This window comes from Tachysurus fulvidraco, chromosome 4, assembly GCF_022655615.1.
Source record: "Tachysurus fulvidraco isolate hzauxx_2018 chromosome 4, HZAU_PFXX_2.0, whole genome shotgun sequence".
In the NCBI taxonomy this organism is placed as follows: domain Eukaryota; kingdom Metazoa; phylum Chordata; class Actinopteri; order Siluriformes; family Bagridae; genus Tachysurus; species Tachysurus fulvidraco.
The window spans coordinates 19,253,440-19,274,239 of NC_062521.1; the positions used below are offsets into that span (position 1 = coordinate 19,253,440).

Genomic DNA, 20,800 nt, shown 5'->3' on the forward strand with positions numbered 1-20,800 from the left:
CACGAGACAGACTTTCCCTTTTTCTAAGCTTAATGACTTCTCCTATAAACAGCGCTCTGGTCTTCGTTTGTTCATTCTTTAACAACAAATTTAGTCTTTACATACCTAACGCCGAAGCATTTGATTGTGATCACCTACCAAAAGCATTTGATTTCATATTTACAGGTCTGACTTCTTTCCAATGCAGTAAGCATGTGACTTGACTGTAAAGTTGGGTGTGTTGCTCACTATTTTACAGATCAGGTCTAAATTAAAGCTGTTAGTGGTCTGGTGTTAGCATGTTTTATGAAGCAGGTTCAAGTCATTTCAGTATTATTTATGTAACATTGCATGGACCAAATGAAACCTGGCATCAGGCTGTAAACTGTTACCACTCAAATCAGTAAACATTTGTGTTTAGTTTGTTTTTAATTTCAGTGTACTCTAAAACAAGTACTACGAAAAAAAGTCTTAATACGTTTACTCGTCAAATAGGTCATTTCAGAGGTTTCAGTTATTTCCAGTTATTTGTTCAGTAAATGCAGCATGTGAATTATATACAAGCAAATGATGATGTAAAGAGTTTTACAGTGGATTCACAAATTGATTAAAATCACTTGCTGTGCATTCTTTATTTACAATAAATATTTTTTCTAGTTTGTGAATTCAACAGAAATAGTTTGTTAAAAAAACAAAGAGAAAAAGAAACTCATAAAATCCATTTAATTTTAAAATTATTAACACATTTACATACTGACTGAAATGACTGAATGTTCTATTTTGTGTTACTGTTAGTCCTGATGCCATGTATTTAACACCAGTTTCTACTAGTAGGACTCTTAAACGGTTGCAGACTTTGAGACTTTTATTTTGAAAGTGCCATTTCCAGTCGCTGTTAAAAGACCGGTCTACGCGGCAGTATCTGTTTAAGAGTGTTTCAGACTTTTGACTGGGGAAACGTGAACGTCTCACAAATGGCTAAAAGTGATGGCAGATCCTATTTTAGGAGGTCCAGTCTCTTCTGGATAGTAACTGTAACTCTATCCATGAGCTACTACACAGTAAGTTGCATTTATTAGGGAAAATACAAATTAAAAGTCTTCACTAATATATCCATGCACAGTGCACTTTGTATTTTCTATTGTTTTATTCATTTTCTAATATTTGCCCAAGCAAGTGGAATTCAAGTGTACATTTTTTAGTTATAATTTTGCTACGTGGCAGGTGTAATTCACTGGATTTGGTGTGTAATGTTTGTCTGTTGTCTCTGGAGTAAAGGTGAAGAACGTTTTATCACATAACTGATAAATAGCACATTGTTAGTGTGTGAAGGAGTTTATTTGCTTTATGGGACAAAGTCTAGCTGTGGTGCAGGATCATGGTGCTCCATTATTTATGTAACGTTACTCTGGCTGGCAGTGAAAACAAAACGCCTGAATGGAAGCTTTGGGGAAATAATAGGGGTGTGTGTGTGTGTGTGTGTGTGTGTGTGTGTGTGTGTGTGTGTGTGTGTAGGGGTATAGCCAAAATGTACCCTATCCCTTACAGTTTAAAAATATAAACTGCGTTCAATAGTCCACAACAGCAGGGATGAAGGGACTGGTGCAAAACATATGGTATTTGTAGTTATAGAAAATTGTCACACTTCTATCAAAAATGCTTTAGGAATTTCAATCGTGTCCTCTCTCACAAAAGCAATACAACAGTTAGACCTTGTTCATCGTAGGTCAACAAATCCTATTCTACAAATCCAAAATGAAGGCAATCTTGTACAGACATTTTTTTTTGCTACAGTTTATTGCAGTGAATATGGTGCATACTACAGGTTTTCCTTCCAATCAAACTGAAATCACACCTGATTAAGAAAAAGAAGTCTTTATTCTTTTAAAACAAACATACGTTATAGCACAGTGGAATACTTTTCTTCACATATCCCAGCTTTGGAGGTTGAAGTCAGTGTGCTTGGGAAGATATGTGGTGGCACCTTGGCAGTGCCTTAAACCCTGACCTCCTGATCAGCATCCCAGAGGGAAACCAATGCAATCTTTTGAATTCACACGGGCCTTTCCGAGTAAGAGTGAACACCCCTGGTCTGATTAGGGCTTCTGTGTTTCAGCTGTTATGTCTAAACTACATTAATACTTACATAGCACTGAACCTGCAATCCATAAATTGTTCATAACTTTTTTGGTTTCTGGCCAGTTTAATAGGTATCAGTGCTCTTTCAAGTCATTATCCAATCAGTCAGTTGTGTGATGTCTGTGCAGAGCATAAAATCACAGTTACAGTTCAAGAGCTTCAGATAACATCAACATCGCTCACATCAACATGATGTGCTCTCGGCTACACTGACAGTGTCATTGTTATTGGTGCAAGACAGGGTGTTGTAATATTTCAGGAAATGCTGATCTGGCTTTTTCTTGCTCAACAACCTCTGCAGTTTCTCTAGAGTCTATCAAATATGTACGCTCTCCTTAACTAAGTTCCACAGCTTCAACTTTTATTATACCTGCAAACCTTTTGGGGAAACTTGCTGCTCTGACACAAAAATTGTCTGTGGGTGTGTGAGTATGTGTGCAACTGTGTCCTGCAATAGACTGGCATCCTGTCCAGGTTGTAACTTGCCTTTTGCCAGACAATGCAGCTGGCTAATAACTGGAAGTGTGTGTTTTGTGTGTGAAAAATAACTTTGTCCCACTTTATGTCACAGGGTCTCATAGATCTAATAATTACACATTGTTATTTAATAGTTTCCATTTCAAAGTAATGACAAACATTAGATTTTAACCTTTTCTATCCAATATTGTTGGTTGATATTTAAGCTACAGTTTGCTGCGTTGTTTGTCTCGTCATATTGTCAGCTAATGCTAACTAAAGCTTTAATATCTGTAGGCTAGGCTTCTTTTTTAAATTCTCTCTCTCATAGATGTTAGGCATTGTCTATGAAAAAGCAAACCTCTTCACTCCATCTACTGTATCTCTAAATCCATCCATCCATCCCTCCATCCATCTGGGTTGCAGGGAGCCTGAAGTCTATCTAAGGAGACTCTTTTGTTCAAGTGTTTCAAGTCTAAATGTTCGGCTGGCTTTGTGCCGTGTTCCCCCTGAATAACAAACACGGTAACCAGAAAAACCTTTTCAGTCAAACCAGAAAAAAAAAAACAATAAACAAACCAAACCGTTTCTGTTGCATGTCCTTATGTGTAATTTGTACACTTATTGGACAGTGTTTGCTGAATTGATTTCTTTTAGTTTCTCCTTCAAAATCCTTTTGGAAAATAAATAATGTTTACGTTCATTACATTATTAGTTATGTAACTTGCGCATAATGCACACGTCATTATTTCCACAACACACGGGTAGCATGAGTGGCAGGGGAACGTTGCGGGACACAGAAAAGGTAACATGCCTTGCTATGCAAAAATAAAAAATAACATGGTGAGTCACATTGTCTTCTCCATACACTTTTATTATGATCTAAGATGAATGTAAATGCAACAGGGTTTGATATTATCAGGTATATCTAAAACCAGATCCATGCTGCAGGGCAACCAGGAACAATCACAGAAACTTTCCTAATGTGAAAACCTGCATACATATATAGACATGTTTTTATATTTGAAAGAGTGAGAAGCCTTTTATAACAGCCATTTCTGAGAACAAGACATAACGGCTGATTGATAAAACTTTAACACTTTAAACACTAGTAATGGACTTGCGTTCCATTTTCACACTAAGCATAAGAGTAGGATAGTAGCTGATATCACATTTCTTGTGTTTCAGTGGGCTGTGTTTTGGCCACAACAAATCCCTTATGACATGTTGGGGCCACTCGGTGATCTCACACAGTATCTGGTCAAAGAATATCACAGTTTCATGTACATGGGGTGAGTGTCTCTTCTGTTCACATGCTGTTCTTCAGCAGACTCTCTGCCTGTCAAAAGTGTGATTTGTTTGTGTCATGGCTGGCTGTGTTTCAGATGGTGGATTTCTTGGGCTGTCCATCTGTGTGAAGCTCTGCTGGCACTGAAAGTATGCAGGTAAGCAGTACTGAAAATACTGTGGGATTGAGCAGGATTTGTAAATGTGAACATAAAGCATAAGAGGTGTGCTGTCCCAAAATGTTTTGTTCCTCTTATACCTGTGTTAATTATTACCATATCAATGATAATGAATTAGAATGCACAATAATATAAACCTGTAACTGACAGTCAGCACTACTGTCAGCACTGAACACAATTGCAGATTCAACAGCGTTGTGCTATAATGTGACCCAACAGATACATTTTTATTCTTCAGTGGATATAAAGAGGAAAATGTTTGTATTTTTGACTCATTTACAGTCTCATGAAGATGATTATGAATATGAAATTGTACATTCCCAAAGATACCTACCAAATGAACATAAACAAATATTTTATATTCTTAAAGATCGTATTCATATGTAGTTATATAAATGCGGGTTTGTGTAAATACAGTATGTATGGTGATTGCAGTTCCTGTAACCTGAACGTGAACACACACACACACACACACACTCACACTCACCCCTGCCATCTATATTATATATGCCCACCAGCCACAATGGCAGAACTCCTGTACTACTTCCAGCACTTTTATGCAATTGTCCAATCAGCCAATTATGTGGCAGCATAAAATTACGCATGTACCTGTCAGGCGCTTCAAAATACATCTGAATGGCAGGGTGGTTGGTGCTGGTTTGAGTTTATTTGAATGAGTGTACACAAAATGATGTGAAAAAAAGCATCTGATAAGCAGCAGTTCTGCAGACAGAAACACCTTACTTATAAGAGAGATCAGATGAGAATGGCCAGCTAAGACATTGTACCAGATCCGATCGTCTTCCGTGCAATGAAGATTCTGGACCTCCACTGAGATGAGGCTGACTCTATGAAAATCCTGAGACATCTACAGATCTACCAGCTCCAGTTGGACTCTGATACCGAGAGGAGATCTGAACTCCATGTGACCTTTACACCAATTCAACACTTGATTGACTGTATATTTGTAATCTCACCCCCAGTTCCACCCATATGAGGATGGGTTCCCCTTTGAGTCTGGTTCCTCTCAAGGTTTCTTCCTTACCAATTTAAGGGAGTTTTTCCTTGCACTGCTGCCTGAGTCCCCTCAGACTTGCTCATTGGGGATAAATAAATACTTACATACATACATACACACTGTGAACTATATATATCTTTATTTTTTACTACATTATTTCTTTTTTCTCCTTATGTTTAACTTCTGTTCTATGTTTATGTTCTGTAAAGCTGCTTTGAGACGAAGCCCATTGTAAAAAGCGCTATACAAATAAACTTGAATTGAATTGAACAATAACAAATAAACCTAAATCATAAAACAAAACAAACTTTTTTCAACTATGCTGAACTGAAAAGCATCTCAGAAACCACAAGTTGAGTTGTCAGTCATTGAGGTGGATGTCCTCCAACAGCAGAAGACCTTGTCAGAGAGACCTCCAGTCAGCCAGGAGCAGGAATCTGTTTGCAAAGGCTTACAAAAACTTGTATTTCTTGTAGCCTTTTTATCAGCTCAAACCACTTTGACAAACTTTATAGTTGTGTGTGAAAATCTCAGGAGATCAACACTTAAATAGGAGACCAACTATTTAAAGCAGCCTATCTGGCACCAACACACCAGTGAGATAAAATGTTTCCCCATTCTGCTGTTTGATGTGCTGTTTGTGTTATCAAAAGCTTGTATCTGTATGATTTTATACATTACGCTGCCACATAATTGGCTGATGCACATGTCAAAGTGGACAGTGACTGTATATTGCAATAATTAAAACAAAAATTGTGTATTTTATATAAAATATTATTGCTATAACATCAGAATTGATCAGAACAGATTACAAAGTAAATGTCTGAATTGGAACAGTCAGACCTTTTATTGTCTGCCACACGGGGGCAGTAGAGCGTCACATTATCTTCTGCAGTTAGAAAATCTTAACCATTGATTGTGTCTCTTATTCTCTGCAGTGATAAAGGCATCGACAGTCCATCAACACGGCTCCTGTGGTTTGTTCAGACCTTTTTGTTTGGCTTTGCATCCCTGGGTTTACTCCTGAAATACAAGGCTGGTGGTCGTGCCAAACGTCACTGAGCAGCTTCAGATGTGCACAGCTCCAAAAAAGAAAAAGAAAACAACAAACAAACAAACAAACAAACAAAAAGGATCCATCAGAATTCAAGCCTTCCAATCAAATACAAATATATGGACCATATTTCAAAATCAGATCATTCTGATGTAGAAACTGTGAAAGTTGTGGACAGTAACATGAGCTCTTACAGCAACACTCCTTGCAAGAGATACTCACAATACATGCATAAATAATAACCGTAGTACATAAGCTAGAATTATTAGCTTTACTGTGGATGCTCTTCCTGACTGCAGAACCAGTTTCAGAGCAATGGAAAAACTGTGCCTTCCATTTCATCTGGTTGAAACTGTTTAGATTTGAATTTAAGGCCCTGTTGTTCCCTACACCAACTGTGACTGTGAATTTAAGCTCTCCTTGGGTGGGAGTTTCATCATTTTAGTTTGGCAGTTAGCAATTTCACAGAGACATGATTCACAGACTATAAACTGTGCCTCCACCTACGCAGATTATTGGTGCTGTCACAGATTAGAGAACAGGCTACCTGAATGGAAAATGGGTTTGTCAAACTTCGGGATAAAATTGGCAAACATGAGTAGGAAGTTGTTTTTAAAATAGTATTGGACACAACTGCTTTTGAATATAGAGGCGTTGCTTCACATGCTTTTGTATTCTCCGACACAAATCTTAAACACAATACAGTTTCTTATTTGATTTTCTAATAATTTCACATTATATTTATAATTAGACCTGTTGAAATTAGACAAAGAAAGAACAATTAGTTTAGTATTCAAGTAATATTTCTAAAATTTAATTGTTAAGCAGCTCTTTTGATTAAAAAAAAAATCCCTTTTCAGGATTACTCTGTGATGTAGGTCAGCTTCTTCCAAGAAGTCCAGTAATAAACCAGCTGAGGCTGGTTTTATCCAGACTGTTTTCCAAAATGCCCTCAATTTCTCACCCCAACTGAATTTGTGTCACCTCGGAAGCGAATACTTTTGCATGCTAGATGATTGCTTGTTTTAAACACTACACCAAGCAACAGATACCTGTGTAAAATATTTGTCGCAGATTCTTGTTAGATTTCCTGCAGAACCTGAGACATGTAGTCCAGCTATATCACAGCATGGCACAAGTCTGACATCCTCTATTAATCACAACACAGAGGGGATCATCAGGATACAGTGTTTACTGATGTGTGATACATAGAATTGTTTATACTGAAGAAGAAGAATATAATATAGCTAATAGATTTATAAGAATACGGAATTAATTAAGAAAGATTCTTTAAATGTACTGTAGAGCTTATATGAAGTGGATTTTTAAATTATTAACATTTCTAATTTTTACTCAGATGGTGTGATGAGTGAGGTTTATAATTTATTTTTAAATAAAGCGGCAATTTAACAACTGTCTTTGTTTTCTTTGTTAAACATTTCTTGAAAATGTGTCACACAAAACCTGACATTCCTTGTGTGAGGAAAGCACACATAGATAGCAAGGTTTTAGACATCATCAGACTGATCGACTGTTTTTACCACTGCATTTGTTCAAACTGGTTCACTACCCCAGTCCAGTACTGGCTATAATTCAGCCACAGAAACATCTCCTGGGATTTCCCATACTTCCACACATAATCTGGAAGCATTTAAATGACAGGAGACAGACACAAATCTGAGCCGAGCATCATTCTTAGGTTTAGAATATGACCTGTCTATAGACTGGCCTCATGAAACAAAGGTCAACCCTTGTAACATTTCACTATTGTTTAGAAAAAATATATTAATCTATTTATTCATAAACACAAATTAAATGCATAATCAAACCTTCAAAAACTGAAATGACTTTCTAGCTATTTTTGCTTTCTTTGCAGAATTAATGCTGAGTGCCTTGATTTATGACACATTTAGAGACCTGGCACTTGCTATTATCTTAATGCCATACTTACTGAATTTGATCTATCACAAAAGCTTATTCTTGCTCATTTCTCTGCAGGACTGAGTGCTTACCTCATTTCTCTCTTCTACAGCCAACCTAAATCAAACGGTTTTAACAATAATGAATTTAAAAGCATTTTTTGGCTTATTGCTAAGTATCATTTAAATTTATTCTGACGTCAGTTGGTATTTCACAAGAGGAAACAAATGACCTTTTAGAGACTCTCACACAGGCATGAACATTTTTCTGCACTTCGTTAGTTAACATTACGTTCAATGACAAAGATAATAGCTCTATTACTCGGATTCTTCATCTGTGATAAGACTACAGGTCTACAGTATACAGTCTGGCTTTCTATTTTTGGGCATCTTGTATCCCGCATTTGGTTGTGGGTCTATGGGACAGAATGACCTTAGCTAATGGACTTAAAAGATTAGACTGCACTAATCACCCCTCTCTTCAAGCACTCTCTTCGGTCTTTACTCAAGAGCGTGCCGTCCTCGCTGCACCACTTTTGTTCCACTATCCATCTTAATACTCATCTCCCTCTGCTGCAGATTTTAGCATGGTCCATTTATTTGTGTGATGTGGCTGAGAGCTACACCACACACACACACACACACACACACACACACACACACACACACACACAAAATAGGATTGGAGCCAAACTGTGTTTAACGGTTCAAGAGATGGATAAAAGAGCTAATGACAGCTGATGCAGGTTGGCGGAGTGTCATTCACTCTGCATATCACACAGTATTAAAAGGTCATCATGGAGTGAGTTACAGTCATAAGTCTTATTAATAACCATGAAATACACAGTTGGATATGAAAAGATAGTATATTTGTTCTCTTTCTATCTCTTTTCTTTATATATATAAAATCATGGAATGTATGTGTGTGTGTGTGTTTGTGTGTAAAATTTATGTCTATTTTATTAGGAATACCAGCATTTTCAGTTACTATAAACTTACAGTCAGCTTAAACCACTTAAGGTTCAATCACCAACACTGATGCCATGATCAAAATTAGAAATCACACTTTTTCTACATAGAGCTACAGCTCTTGACCTGTGTCTGTGTGATTGTTTGTTTGTTTTTTTGCAGTCACATGATTGGCTGATTAGGTAACTGCACGAATCTAAAAAAAGAAGTGCCCAGTGAGTGTTATTACTATAAACACTTAATATTTTTGCAGATAAAGGAGTCTTTATAATTCTAACTATTTTTAATGATTGGTGAACAACACACAACATAATGGTTTTTACATCTTTTTTTTTTTTAAATGTAAACCTCCTATAAATCTTCATCCTAGTATTGCTTATCGTGAATTTGTTTGTTTTTATTCTACATAAATAAACAAAACCACTTCTCTTTTTTAAGCTTTCTGATTAATTTATTCACCTACTTTAATACATTTGTTATTAACATGACTAGAACTATTTCTGCAAGAAGTTCACCATACACTGACTCAGTAGGTCAGTGAATATTGATGTTTGTGATGTTTATGCTATGTGTGTGCATTTATATCTTTGTTATGTCTGAGCTGTGTTTGAGTTTTGTCTATAAGAGCTATTGATGTGTGTTTTAGTCTGGAAAAGTGATCGATGATGTGTTTATGTGTGAGATTATGTATGCATGATCAGAGCAGCAGTTATTATGACAAGTTCAACTGATCCAACCAACGCAGTGTGGGGTAGAGATCAGACAGCGTCCTGCGTAGATGGCAGTTCTGACTCTTATCCTTCAGCTCCACAACACACTCCACCTGTTCAAACACACAGCACAGCCCTGGAGAAAAAAAAACCTTTCCGGGAATAAGCAGCACTTTGTTAATAGGATGTGAGTGTGCTGTTTAGTTCTGTGGAATGACTGACTGCTTAAGCACGTACAAGTGACAGCATTAGTGATTTCTTTAAGCCTCTATTATGCAATGGAGACAGGAAATGAAGGCAGGGAAAAACTGTGAAGAGAGGAAATTATTTTCTTACCTGTACTTTGAAGAGGTCGACCCTATCACTGTATCTCCTGTGGCAAATATCCAACAGCCTGAAGTAAAATATGTGCAAATATCAGTGACAGATGAAACAAATAGCTAGTCCCTATGAAACCGAATGAATCAATAGAATTGTTATATTCTGTGCAGCATTTTTTTTTTTACTTTCTTATTCATTCAGTGATAATGCAGTAACATATTTAGCCACTTTATTCAAGGAAAGTGTTTATATCAAAACCAAAACTTTGTGGACATCGGTCCATCCCACCCATATGATGTTCTTCCGCAAAATGTCACAACACAGTTGGAAGTACACAGTTGTATGGAATGTCTTCGTATGTTGTAGCATTAAAAAATTCCTTACATTGGTACTAAGGGGTCCAAACCTGTTCCAGCATGGCCATGCCTTTGTGCACAGGCAAGCTCCATAAAGACATGGTTTTGGATTTGTCATGATTGATGTGGAAGAACTCTAGTGCCCTGTACAGAGCCCTGACCTCAACCCCACTGAAAACCTTTGAGATGTACTGGAACCTGACATTAGTGCCTGACCTCATTAATTCTCTTATAGCTGAATGTGAATATTTCTAAAGCCACACTCAAAATTTTGTGAAAAGTCTTCATAGTAGTGTTATGGTCAGGTGTCCACAAATATTTGGACATCTTCTGACTTTGATAGAAGAAGAGCTTTAAGGCAGAGGTATGCATTGGGCCTGAAATTCCATGGGACCAATGGCATTTATTTACAAGTAATTTAGTCGGGATCAGACTAAACTTGGTCAGGATCAGAGTAATTAAAATTATTAATTTAGTAATATAACCAAATAGGTTTTCTAGAAAATATTGTGTGAGGGCACAATATAAATAATAACTGTGTGGGTGAGCAGATTTGGTCACACTTTCTGTGGATGTTGGTGGGGTTGGTCAAGATGGGAGGCTATTGGAGTGGAGATGTGATTAATCAAATAGACTGAGATTGGTTATAATTTCTTTGGCGGTGGGAAAGATTTGTATATTGTCTATGGGAACATACAGGAACATAATCTGGGATGTGGGCTAACGTGCATATAATACTCATTCAAGAAACATCTAAATTTGTTCAACACAATTGTTCATTTTCAGGTTCTATGTGCTTTGAGATAATATTATGAAAGATTATGGCATGAGTTTTAATAAGAGAATACTGCTGATCTACCCTCTGCAGGTCATTGTCAATATATGTATTCAGGGGAATGGCCACATGGGTTGCCCAGATGGTAGCTGCTTCCCTTGAAATAAGCTTTACTGACTTTTACTGGCATCAGCACTGGTCTTTTAGAGATGTGTTTCATACAGATATGTCTAGCTTTTGGTGATTTTATTAAAAATATTGAAATATTAAGGTAATATGGCAATGTCAATATATTTCAAAGAAGATGATATTCTCCAGGTGTACATTGATATCCGGCAAATGCATTTTAAAATGCTTAATGCTGTGCAGCCTGAGAAACAATGCCCTGAAATACTACTAATGCAAATTATGAAAAGCTAATTCACTCTCAACTCTCAAATGTTCTAGCAATATCATAAAAATTCTAATCTCCTGGTTTACTAGACATACACTCAGCACTTTCTTAGGAACACTATACAAATGGCCTCCCTTGGCTCTCAAAACAGCCTTAACTCATCATGGCACAGATTTCATGGAAACATTCTGATCATGTTGACATGATTGAATCACACAATTCCTGCAGAGTTTTCAGGTGCACTTTCATGCTGTGAATCTATTGACATCCCAAAGTGTTCTATTGGATTCAGATCCGGTTACCGGGAAGACCTTGAAAAAATATTGAACTCGTCATGGTCATGTTTGACGTGCTGTGCATTCTGAGATGTTGTTCTGCTCACCACAACTGTTGTGTAGTTATCTGAGTTCCTGTAGCCTTTCTGTTAGCTTGAACCAGTCTAGCCATTCTCTCTTATCACTGGTTTCAGTCTGCAGAACTGGTGTGTTTTTTCTTTTTGCACCTTTTGAGGGAAATCTAATTTTGTGTGAATTGGAAAATGGTCAAAATCACTGAGATCCCATTTCCCCTACATTCTGGTGGTTGATGTGGATTTCTGATGTTGCTGGCCTGTGTCTACATAATTTCATGCATTGCACTGCTGATACACAAATGGCTGATTTGATAATTACATGAACAAGTAGGTGTACAGATGTTCCTAATAAAGTTCTTACTGAGTGTATAACTCCATATCTCAAATATGATGGGTTTAATACACATTTTATAGTACATAAGCTCCTATGTTTGCTCCTAAGAATTTCACTCACCAAGGCACATGTGCTGTGGTGATGTGACAATAAAAGTGACTTGACTTGACTTGACTTGATATATATATAAATGAATAATGAATTGATGTGTAACACTGTCATTAAAATTAAGAAAGGTTGACATCCCAGAATGGCTTACCAGTGGTGTTTTACTGATAGATTCTGATGACTTGATTAATTTCCTCATGGTTAACAGATTGTTCTTTCCAATTCCCTTTGCAATCATATGAAAATGCTTGTGGTGTTCACTGATCTGCTGCAAATTACTATTTCTTGTCAGGATAATTAATTACTGAAGATAAATTATTGCAGTCAGAACCAAAGAAGTTTGTCTACAACTACAATTAAAAGTAGACTGCAAAGCAAGGCCTTTTCTTTTCCTCTGACCTGACGTCTTCTCGAGCTAGTATATTCAGCAGTTTAGCCATGTCCCCTGGTCCATCTCCCAGCTGAACATTGAAGTGGCTCACACGGTCGTCCAGCACCAGAGCTCTGTCTATACACTCCCTCACCAGTTCCAGCTCCATGTTAGCACTGGAAACTACCACTGCTACTCTGTATGGGTGCACACACACACACACACACACACACACACACACACACACACACACACACACACACACACACACACACACACACACACACACACACATTAGCTAGAAACAAGAAAGTCTAATGCTTATCTAATCTGCACTATAATTTAAAAAAATCACTTATCATTTTAATAGCATGTTGAGTCTTACAATAACATTAGCATGTAGAATAACAATAGAATCATGGCAATATTATCTCACAACTGAATTGATTCTTATTCAGATTTACTCTCACGTCAACATTATATTATTTGTGATAAAAGCATTATATTGTAGTGCCAAGCGGTATTATTTAAATTTATGGCATTTAGCCAACACCCTCATCCAGAGTGACTTACACCTGAGGGTTAAGGGCCTTGCTCAGGGGCCCAGCCATGGTAGCTTGATGGACCTGGGGTTCAAACCCAACACCTTAACCACTGAGCTACCATATCCCTCACTACAAGAACAGTATTATCTCACTACAATGTTGACACCATTCAGGATTACTCTCTGGCCATTAAATGCTTTAGAGTGCAGCTCACCTTTTACCCTTTAGGTCTGGAAGCTGACCAGCCAAGATGGCTGCCAGCCCCAAGGCTCCTTCAGTATCTACAGTAGTGTGCTCATACTCCTGCATCCTCAGCATGGCCACCAAATTGTCCTTCTCTCTATGGTATGAACAGTAAATCATGATTAAGACTTAAGCATTTATTTTTGGTTCTGATAATGTGCTCCAACTTCCAAAAAGAAACTGGTCAGTCTGTTGATCTAATCTGAGCCAGTTTATAAATTCTACAATGTGAATGAGCAAAATCTCTATCAATGCTTGCAAAGTAAATGATGTAGAGGAAATAATTAGGAAACAAGCTAACAGATCTAGATTGCCAGAATGTCCTCTGTAGGCTTATTTTATTTTAAAAAAATTATGTCCTCTGATTGTTGTGGTTCTGTTGTGGATCTTTTGGTTTCTAGAACCAAAGTGAAATTTTCTTGATGTGCTGAAACCATACTTGTGTAGCATTTAAGTTTTAGTACAGTGTTATTTGACAGTTTTTAGATGTAGGAATGTTAAATATATCAATTATGGTTTTAGTTTAACTGGAAATGTTGGGCCTCGTTAATCTTATATTAAAGCTGTGTGTGAGAATGAAATCGAACAAAATATTGTCACACACATTGATGTGGCTGTTTGGATAGTACCAGTGCGTTCATGGCACAGCTGCTTTGTATGTTGTGATCCCACAAAACTTAACAAAAAGCAGCTTTCAGCATTGCAGTTCAGCATTTGCAGCACTTTATTGCCATAGGCACACACAAACTCTTCCTTCTTTTATACAGCAACAATTATTTTGTCCTATTCTAATGGCAAGCCCTAATTTAATTTAATGTATGGGTGTGTTTTGAATTTCTTTACATCAAACATTAAAGAAGTTTCACAAAATTTGGTGAACTAGTTCATTAGTTTGTATCTGACTTAGTAAATGAGGCCTAGTGCATCAGACATAGTCTATAAACTTTCAAGAATAGACACTGTACCTGACAGAGATCACTTTATCCACCATTTTCTTGGCTATTTGCAAAGTGTGTGCTCCCAAAGAGTGCTGCATGAAATCTGAGAAACAAAGCAAGAGCTCAGGTCAAAGCTGTGTCTGAATGTGGAACTGTTTGTCATTAATAAATAAGGATGAAAAGAAAAAAGGAAAAGATTTGGGATAAAATATTATTTGTTAGCAAGGGAGAGACAGAGCTTTATAAACAGAGGACTACGCATTTACCTCTATAGAGCTTTTTATTTGTGGTGTGGGAAAAATCACTGACAAGCGAATCTGTTTTGAGGGACTTTAGCAGAAGTGGAAACTCCTCTGGCTCAACACCCTGTTGGAGAAAACAAAAAAGATCCAGGATGAGTGATAATTCATCAGTGATAATGGACCCTGCAGTTTTCTCTGAGCTCTTTGCTATATGATTAATGCCTTCTTTATTGATCATTAGCTTCAACCATAATTAGATGTTCAATAATAATAAAGTCACCATTTTTAACATCTACTCAATTAGATGTATTACCTGATGACATTTTTTAACTTTTAGATGAGTTATTAAAGCTTTGCAACAATTTCAACAGTTATTCATTCAGAAAGCAATAAATGATGTGTCACTTGCTAGTGTAGTCTTCACCTTTTGTGGACTAATTTGAGCATAAACCATTTGTATTCTCAGAATCCATGCTAACACATAAGATTAAGCCTTAAAGGACATAAATAATAAAACTGACTCCATGTGTGTAGTGGATAGCATCTTGTTCAGACATACTATGACTGAGATGCGTGGGTTTAGGTGTTTGATGGCAGCTGCAGTCCCAACCAGCACTCCGCTCTGTCCCCCAGCAGGCACAATAACTGCGTCCAGCTTTGGCACTTGCTCATGGAGCTCCTTGCCTAATGTACCCAGACCTGCCAGGTACACTACACTGTCATCCCTGCAAGTTGGAAAGGGAGACAGATGGGTATGTGCATGAATCAATGCTTGCATGAACACCATAAAAAAATGCTAAGCCAAATTACTCAGTAATAAAATGCTAATACAGACTTGATTTCTCATACAGTTAAATGCGACTGCTGGCATCATGATGATTTCTAATGATTGAGTTTCTGCATGCAGCAGAGCAGATTGAAAAAAGAGCAAAAAAACAAAACAAAAAAACAAGGCACTTACTCCTCTAGGCAGAGGTAACCATTTTCCTTGGCCAGATGGCGGGCATGGTTTTGTGAGTCCTGAGCTGTCATGCCGTAGGAGATAACCATGGCCCCGTAGTCCCTGTACATGCGCAGCCGTGGTGGGGAAGTGTATGCAGGCATTATAACAAAGACTGGGATTCTCAGTCCCACTGCATGATGAGCCACTGCCATGGAGAAGTTACAGTCTGTGGCCACAATGACACCTTTCTTCTGCTGGTCCTGCAAATATATGCATAAACTTTCAGAATTTTTGTAGGCTTGTTTTATTTTAAAAAATGTATTTGCATAACTTTGGGTTAAACCTAAGCCTAACTGAAAGACTTCTCATTTTTGAACACACCTTATAGACATATGTGCAGTATCTCAAAGAAGTGAGTACACCCCTCACATTTTTGTAAATATTTTATTATTTCTTTTCATGTGACAACACTGAAAAAATGACACTTTGCTACAATGTGAAGTGGTGAGTGTACAGCTTGTATAGCCATGTAAATTTGCTGTTCCCTCAAAATAACTCAACACACAGCCATTAATGTCTAAACCGGTGGCCACAAAAGTGAGTACACCCCTAAGTGAAAATGTCTAAATTGGGCCCAATTATCCAGTTTCTCTCCCCGGTGTCATGTGACTCGTTAGTGTTACAAGGTCTCAGGTGTAAATGTGGAGCAGGTGTGTTAAATTTGGTGTTATTGCTCTTACTCTTTCATACTGGTCACTAGAAGTTCAACATGGCCCCTCATTGCAAAGAACAAATTGCTGCTCTACATAAAGATGGTGTAGGCTATAAGAAGATTGCCACCCTGAAACTGAGCTGCAGCATGGTGGCCAAGACCATACAGCGGTTTAACAGGACAGGTTCCACTTTGAACAGGCCTTGTCATGGCCGAACAGAGAAGTTGAGTGCACATGGTCAGCGTTGTGTTTTGGAAATAGATATATGAATGCTGCGAGCATTGCTGCAGAGGTTGAAAGGGTGAGGGTGGGCGTGGGGGTGGGGGGGGTTGGATGGTCAGCCTGTCAGTGCTCAGACCATATGCCGCACACTGCATCACATTGGTCTGCATGGCTGTCGTCCCAGAAGGAAGCTTCTTCCAAAGATAATGCACAAGAAAGCCTGCAGTTTGCTGAAGACAAGCAGACTAAACACATAGATTGATGGAACTATGTCCTGTGGTCTGATGAGACCAAGATAAACTTATTTGGTTTAGAGGGTGTCAGGCGTGTGTGGTGGCAACCAGGTGAGGAGTACAAAGACAAGTGTGTCTTGCCTACAGTCAAGCATGGTGGTGGGAGTGTCATGGTCTGGGGCTTGATGAGAGCTGCCAGCACTGAGGAGCTACAGTTCATTGAGGGAACCATGAATGTCAACATGTACTGTGACATACTGAAGCAGAGCATGATCCTCTCCCTTCGGAAACTGCTCCGCATGGCAGTATTCCAACATGATAACGACCCAAAACACACCTCCAAGATGAGCACTGCCTAAAGAGGCTGAGGGTAAAGGTGATGGACTGGCCAATCATGTCCCCAGAACTAAAGCTATTGAGCATCTGTGGGGCATCCTCAAATGGAAGGTGGAGGAGCGCAAAGTCTCTAGCATCCACCAGCTCTGGGACGTCATCATGGAAGAGTGGAAGAGGTGGAAATCAATGGCTACCACACAAAATATTGACACTTTGGGCCCACTTTGGACATTTTCACTTATGGGTGTACTCACTTTTGTGGCCAGTGGTATAGTCATTAATGGCTGTGTGTGGGTTATTTATTTTCAAACTGTACATTCACTACTTTACATTGTAGCAAAGTGTCATTTTTCAGTAATACCACATGAAACAATACAATAAGATATTTACAAAAATGTGAGATAAAATACTCACTTCTGTGAGATACTGTATGTGGAGTAATACTAACTCTGAAATTTGGTAAAATGGTTTGATCCATAATCAATGGCAAGAAAATTTTGGCTCTGGGTGGGGAGATATAGCTTTTTGGCATGGTAGAAGATGATGAATTGATATTAAGCTAAAAAGCATGACTAATAAGATCTTTTTTATTTTATTTTATTTTTTATTCATCTTCAGGAACCGCTTCATCCTGCTCAAGGTTGCAGTAGATTCAGAAATAAAAAGAAACACCTGGAGAACCCAGAAGAATTCCAAATAGACAGAGGGAGAACATGTAAACCTCCACACAGACAGTAAGCCGAGCTCGCAATAAGACGGAGAACCCTGGAGCTGGAAGTTTTTCCTTAAAGTTAGCTTATGGAGGCATTTAAAGTTGTTTAGTCTACACTCACTTTGTATATGTAATTAATTGTAAACTATTGACCTAGTTCATTTAAAACACAAAGTGAAGCAAACTTTACCTGTTGTAGTGAGGAGAGCAGATACAGAACTCCTCTCTCCTTTACTGAACCTGTATAGTGGAGGTACTCTTTCTTCAGATAAATCTCCATGCCATATATTTTGGATAGTCTAGAGTACTGAAAAGCAAAAAAGACAATGAGTTAGATGATAGTTTGTCTGTTCAAGACCACCAAATGTTTTTCTACTGAATTCTTTAATTTTTTTCCTGAAACCAAACTTCTCTATGTGTGGAGGCAGGTAAAGTTTTTACATGAAAACCAGCAAGACACAACCTCAATCCCAGGCTAATCCCCTTCTTCTGCACCTTCTCCAAAAAGGATGAAATGTTTTAAAAGTATTTTAGAAACACAAACTGGTCTCCATTTATGTTTACATTTGCTGTTTAGACAAAAATTTGAGTAGCACAAGTATATTATTTGCAACAAGACATACTGGCCTTTGGTAATACAGGCTAGAGAATGTCATGTCAAAATGTTTATACAGAACCCGACTCATGTGGGTGGCTAGTTCTCAAATCCTGCTAGAAACTGGGTTAAGTTGACATACTGTGCAGGGGGTCTTCTGAATTCCTGACTGTTGCATATTTAATGCTGCTGCACTGATGTCCTCAAAGCCAAGGTACTCAGCAGGAGGTTTGTGTGCTGGCTTGTAGTCCTTGATGCTTTGGATGGGGGTTTTAGGAGGTGCCATCAGTTGCATCTCAGGTGCTTCCATCTCTTTGGTCTTAAAAGGTCTCACTTCTCCATTCAAGTACTCCTCAGCACCAAAGTCTCGGAGGCGCTCTGGGCAGATGAGGGTGGGTCGACGAGTAAGGACTCCATTGCTGATGATGCCGTTTTTTTCAATGACGCTGCCATCATTAGATGAGCACTTCTTTATTTTGCTGCCCAAATGCCAATCATCACTGATACAGGAAGATATAGATCTTTGTTAAGGGAAAATACCTCTTTCATTCCCTGAATCATGTTTTCATTTGTAAATGAAGAAATTCACATACATTTGGTTAGAAAAAAATATAAATTATTAGTGGCTACTAAATAATAATTGACTAAATATAAAACAGTTGCCATGTTTAGAAACAGAGATTTACTGTATGGAGACATTTGAAAGGAAGATTATTCCTATTCCCATTTCATTGTGAGTGTGAGCTGATAACACATACTGATCTAAAAATGCTAACTGTACTGTAACAGAGCCAACATTACAACTCAGACAAGACAATTTGTGTCTTAGATTAATGATCTATGTGATATAAAAGGTATAGGACATGGAAATTTGTTATAGAAAAATAATCACGCCATGACTCCAAAAACCTGAGAATTGAGAATCAATATATCTGTTGTTTAACAGATACCATTGCATGCTGCCCATTCACAGCTCAAGATACGTTACTGAAGCAATTACAAAAATATGCTAAAACTTATCTAGTATTTCAAGTAAATATTGTCCTCAATACAAATATTCAGTTACTTAGATACTCTGCATCCATAGCTGGTTTCATCACTGATGCTTGCCTTATTCAAAAGTTGTTTTTTTTTTCACCAAACATAAAACATTTGATATAGATTGATTTTCTTCATTTTTATGTCAAACACAATATCAGATAATTCAATTAAATCTGATTTACTATAAAATACAAGAAAAATTTAGAATCTAGAAATGTGATGCAGAGTAGTAGATGAAAGTAATCTGAACATGTTATAATAAAATATGGAGAGGGGTCCTATGTTTTGGAGCATTGGGAAGTGCAGGAATACCGATACAAAACCCTGCAAACGATAGTTGTAAATCAAGATGTGACTCTTACTGGTGGAGACGTTAGATGTGTATGAGTGGATGATGTGTGTTTATCTTTGGATAGCTAAATTTTATACTGAATATACATAAAATATATACAGGAGATGAGAAAGGGAATGCCTGCCATGGAGGAAACAAGTGAAGGATGTTTTTGGGAAGGTACAACTGATGGTATGAAGAGTGGCAGGGAAATCAAGAGGAAAAAAAGCTGGGAAAGAACTACAAAAAAAACTACAGTGGAGGTGATATAGTAAGAGGAAGATCTCACTTCAAGGAATCTTTGACGTTTAGAGATGCAATTGAGATTTCCCACCTGTGCCAGAAGGGATCATAGTCCTCACTGTCACTGAATCCCCTTCGTGCTAGTGAGTTCTCCCCCACATAGCTTGTGAAGAAAAACTGTGCAGCAAAGTTCATTCTGAAGCTTGTGTTACTGAGTTAAGCAATAGCTCCCGTTCTTATGTGGTCTTTTTCTTTCCTCTGGGTAGGAACTGCAATACCGGTAAGAGCGTGCTGTTCTCCCCACACTGTTGAACTGCAGGGCCCTAACTTGCCCTGTAAGACTATTTAAAGAGGGATTACCAATAGACAAATAGCAGCCTCTTCCTGGGCTCTGTGTCTCTGCTGGCCAAGCCTTGAGCTCTATTCCTGTCTCGGTCCCTGTTTAAACTGAGCTGTGACGTGGGCTGATCAGACACTCTAACTGGATAGATAGAGACTTAAAGCTTAAGAAACAATGTTCTCAGCCCTCTTTGGTATGGATAAAAGCCTGGACATTACACTGTGTATAAGAGACCATGTTTCAATACTCCTTCCGCTTTCTCCATACTCTGCCTATTGTAACCCTGTTACTGTCTGTGGGTGGTTAATATCTGCAACAGTGCTTATGCTCTCAGACTGTCCAGACTCAGAGAGGAAAGGAGCTCAATCATTTTTAATTTCATAACAGAGAAAATAACAATATA

General features: G+C 38.0%; 2 protein-coding genes across 2 annotated transcripts; one reads left to right on the forward strand and one right to left on the reverse strand.

Annotated features, from left to right (window-relative positions):
* Positions 1–854: 854 nt before the first annotated feature.
* On the forward strand, positions 855–7,526 carry tmem254 (transmembrane protein 254). Its single transcript, XM_027174821.2, has 4 exons — positions 855–1,040; positions 3,763–3,866; positions 3,960–4,019; positions 5,997–7,526. Exons 1-4 carry the CDS (start codon positions 954–956, stop codon positions 6,118–6,120), a joined length of 375 nt encoding a protein of 124 aa, XP_027030622.1. The 5' UTR covers positions 855–953; the 3' UTR covers positions 6,121–7,526.
* A 1,644-nt stretch (positions 7,527–9,170) lies between these two features.
* LOC113660974 (L-threonine ammonia-lyase) lies at positions 9,171–20,252 on the reverse strand. Its single transcript, XM_027174843.2, has 11 exons — positions 20,149–20,252; positions 18,585–18,942; positions 18,038–18,154; positions 15,650–15,891; positions 15,248–15,413; positions 14,713–14,812; positions 14,474–14,549; positions 13,480–13,605; positions 12,750–12,917; positions 10,047–10,104; positions 9,171–9,823 (listed from the first exon to the last, which is right to left on the reverse strand). The coding sequence occupies exons 1-11, from the start codon at positions 20,250–20,252 to the stop codon at positions 9,713–9,715; spliced, it is 1,626 nt and encodes a 541-aa protein (XP_027030644.1). The 3' UTR covers positions 9,171–9,712.
* Positions 20,253–20,800: the final 548 nt, after the last annotated feature.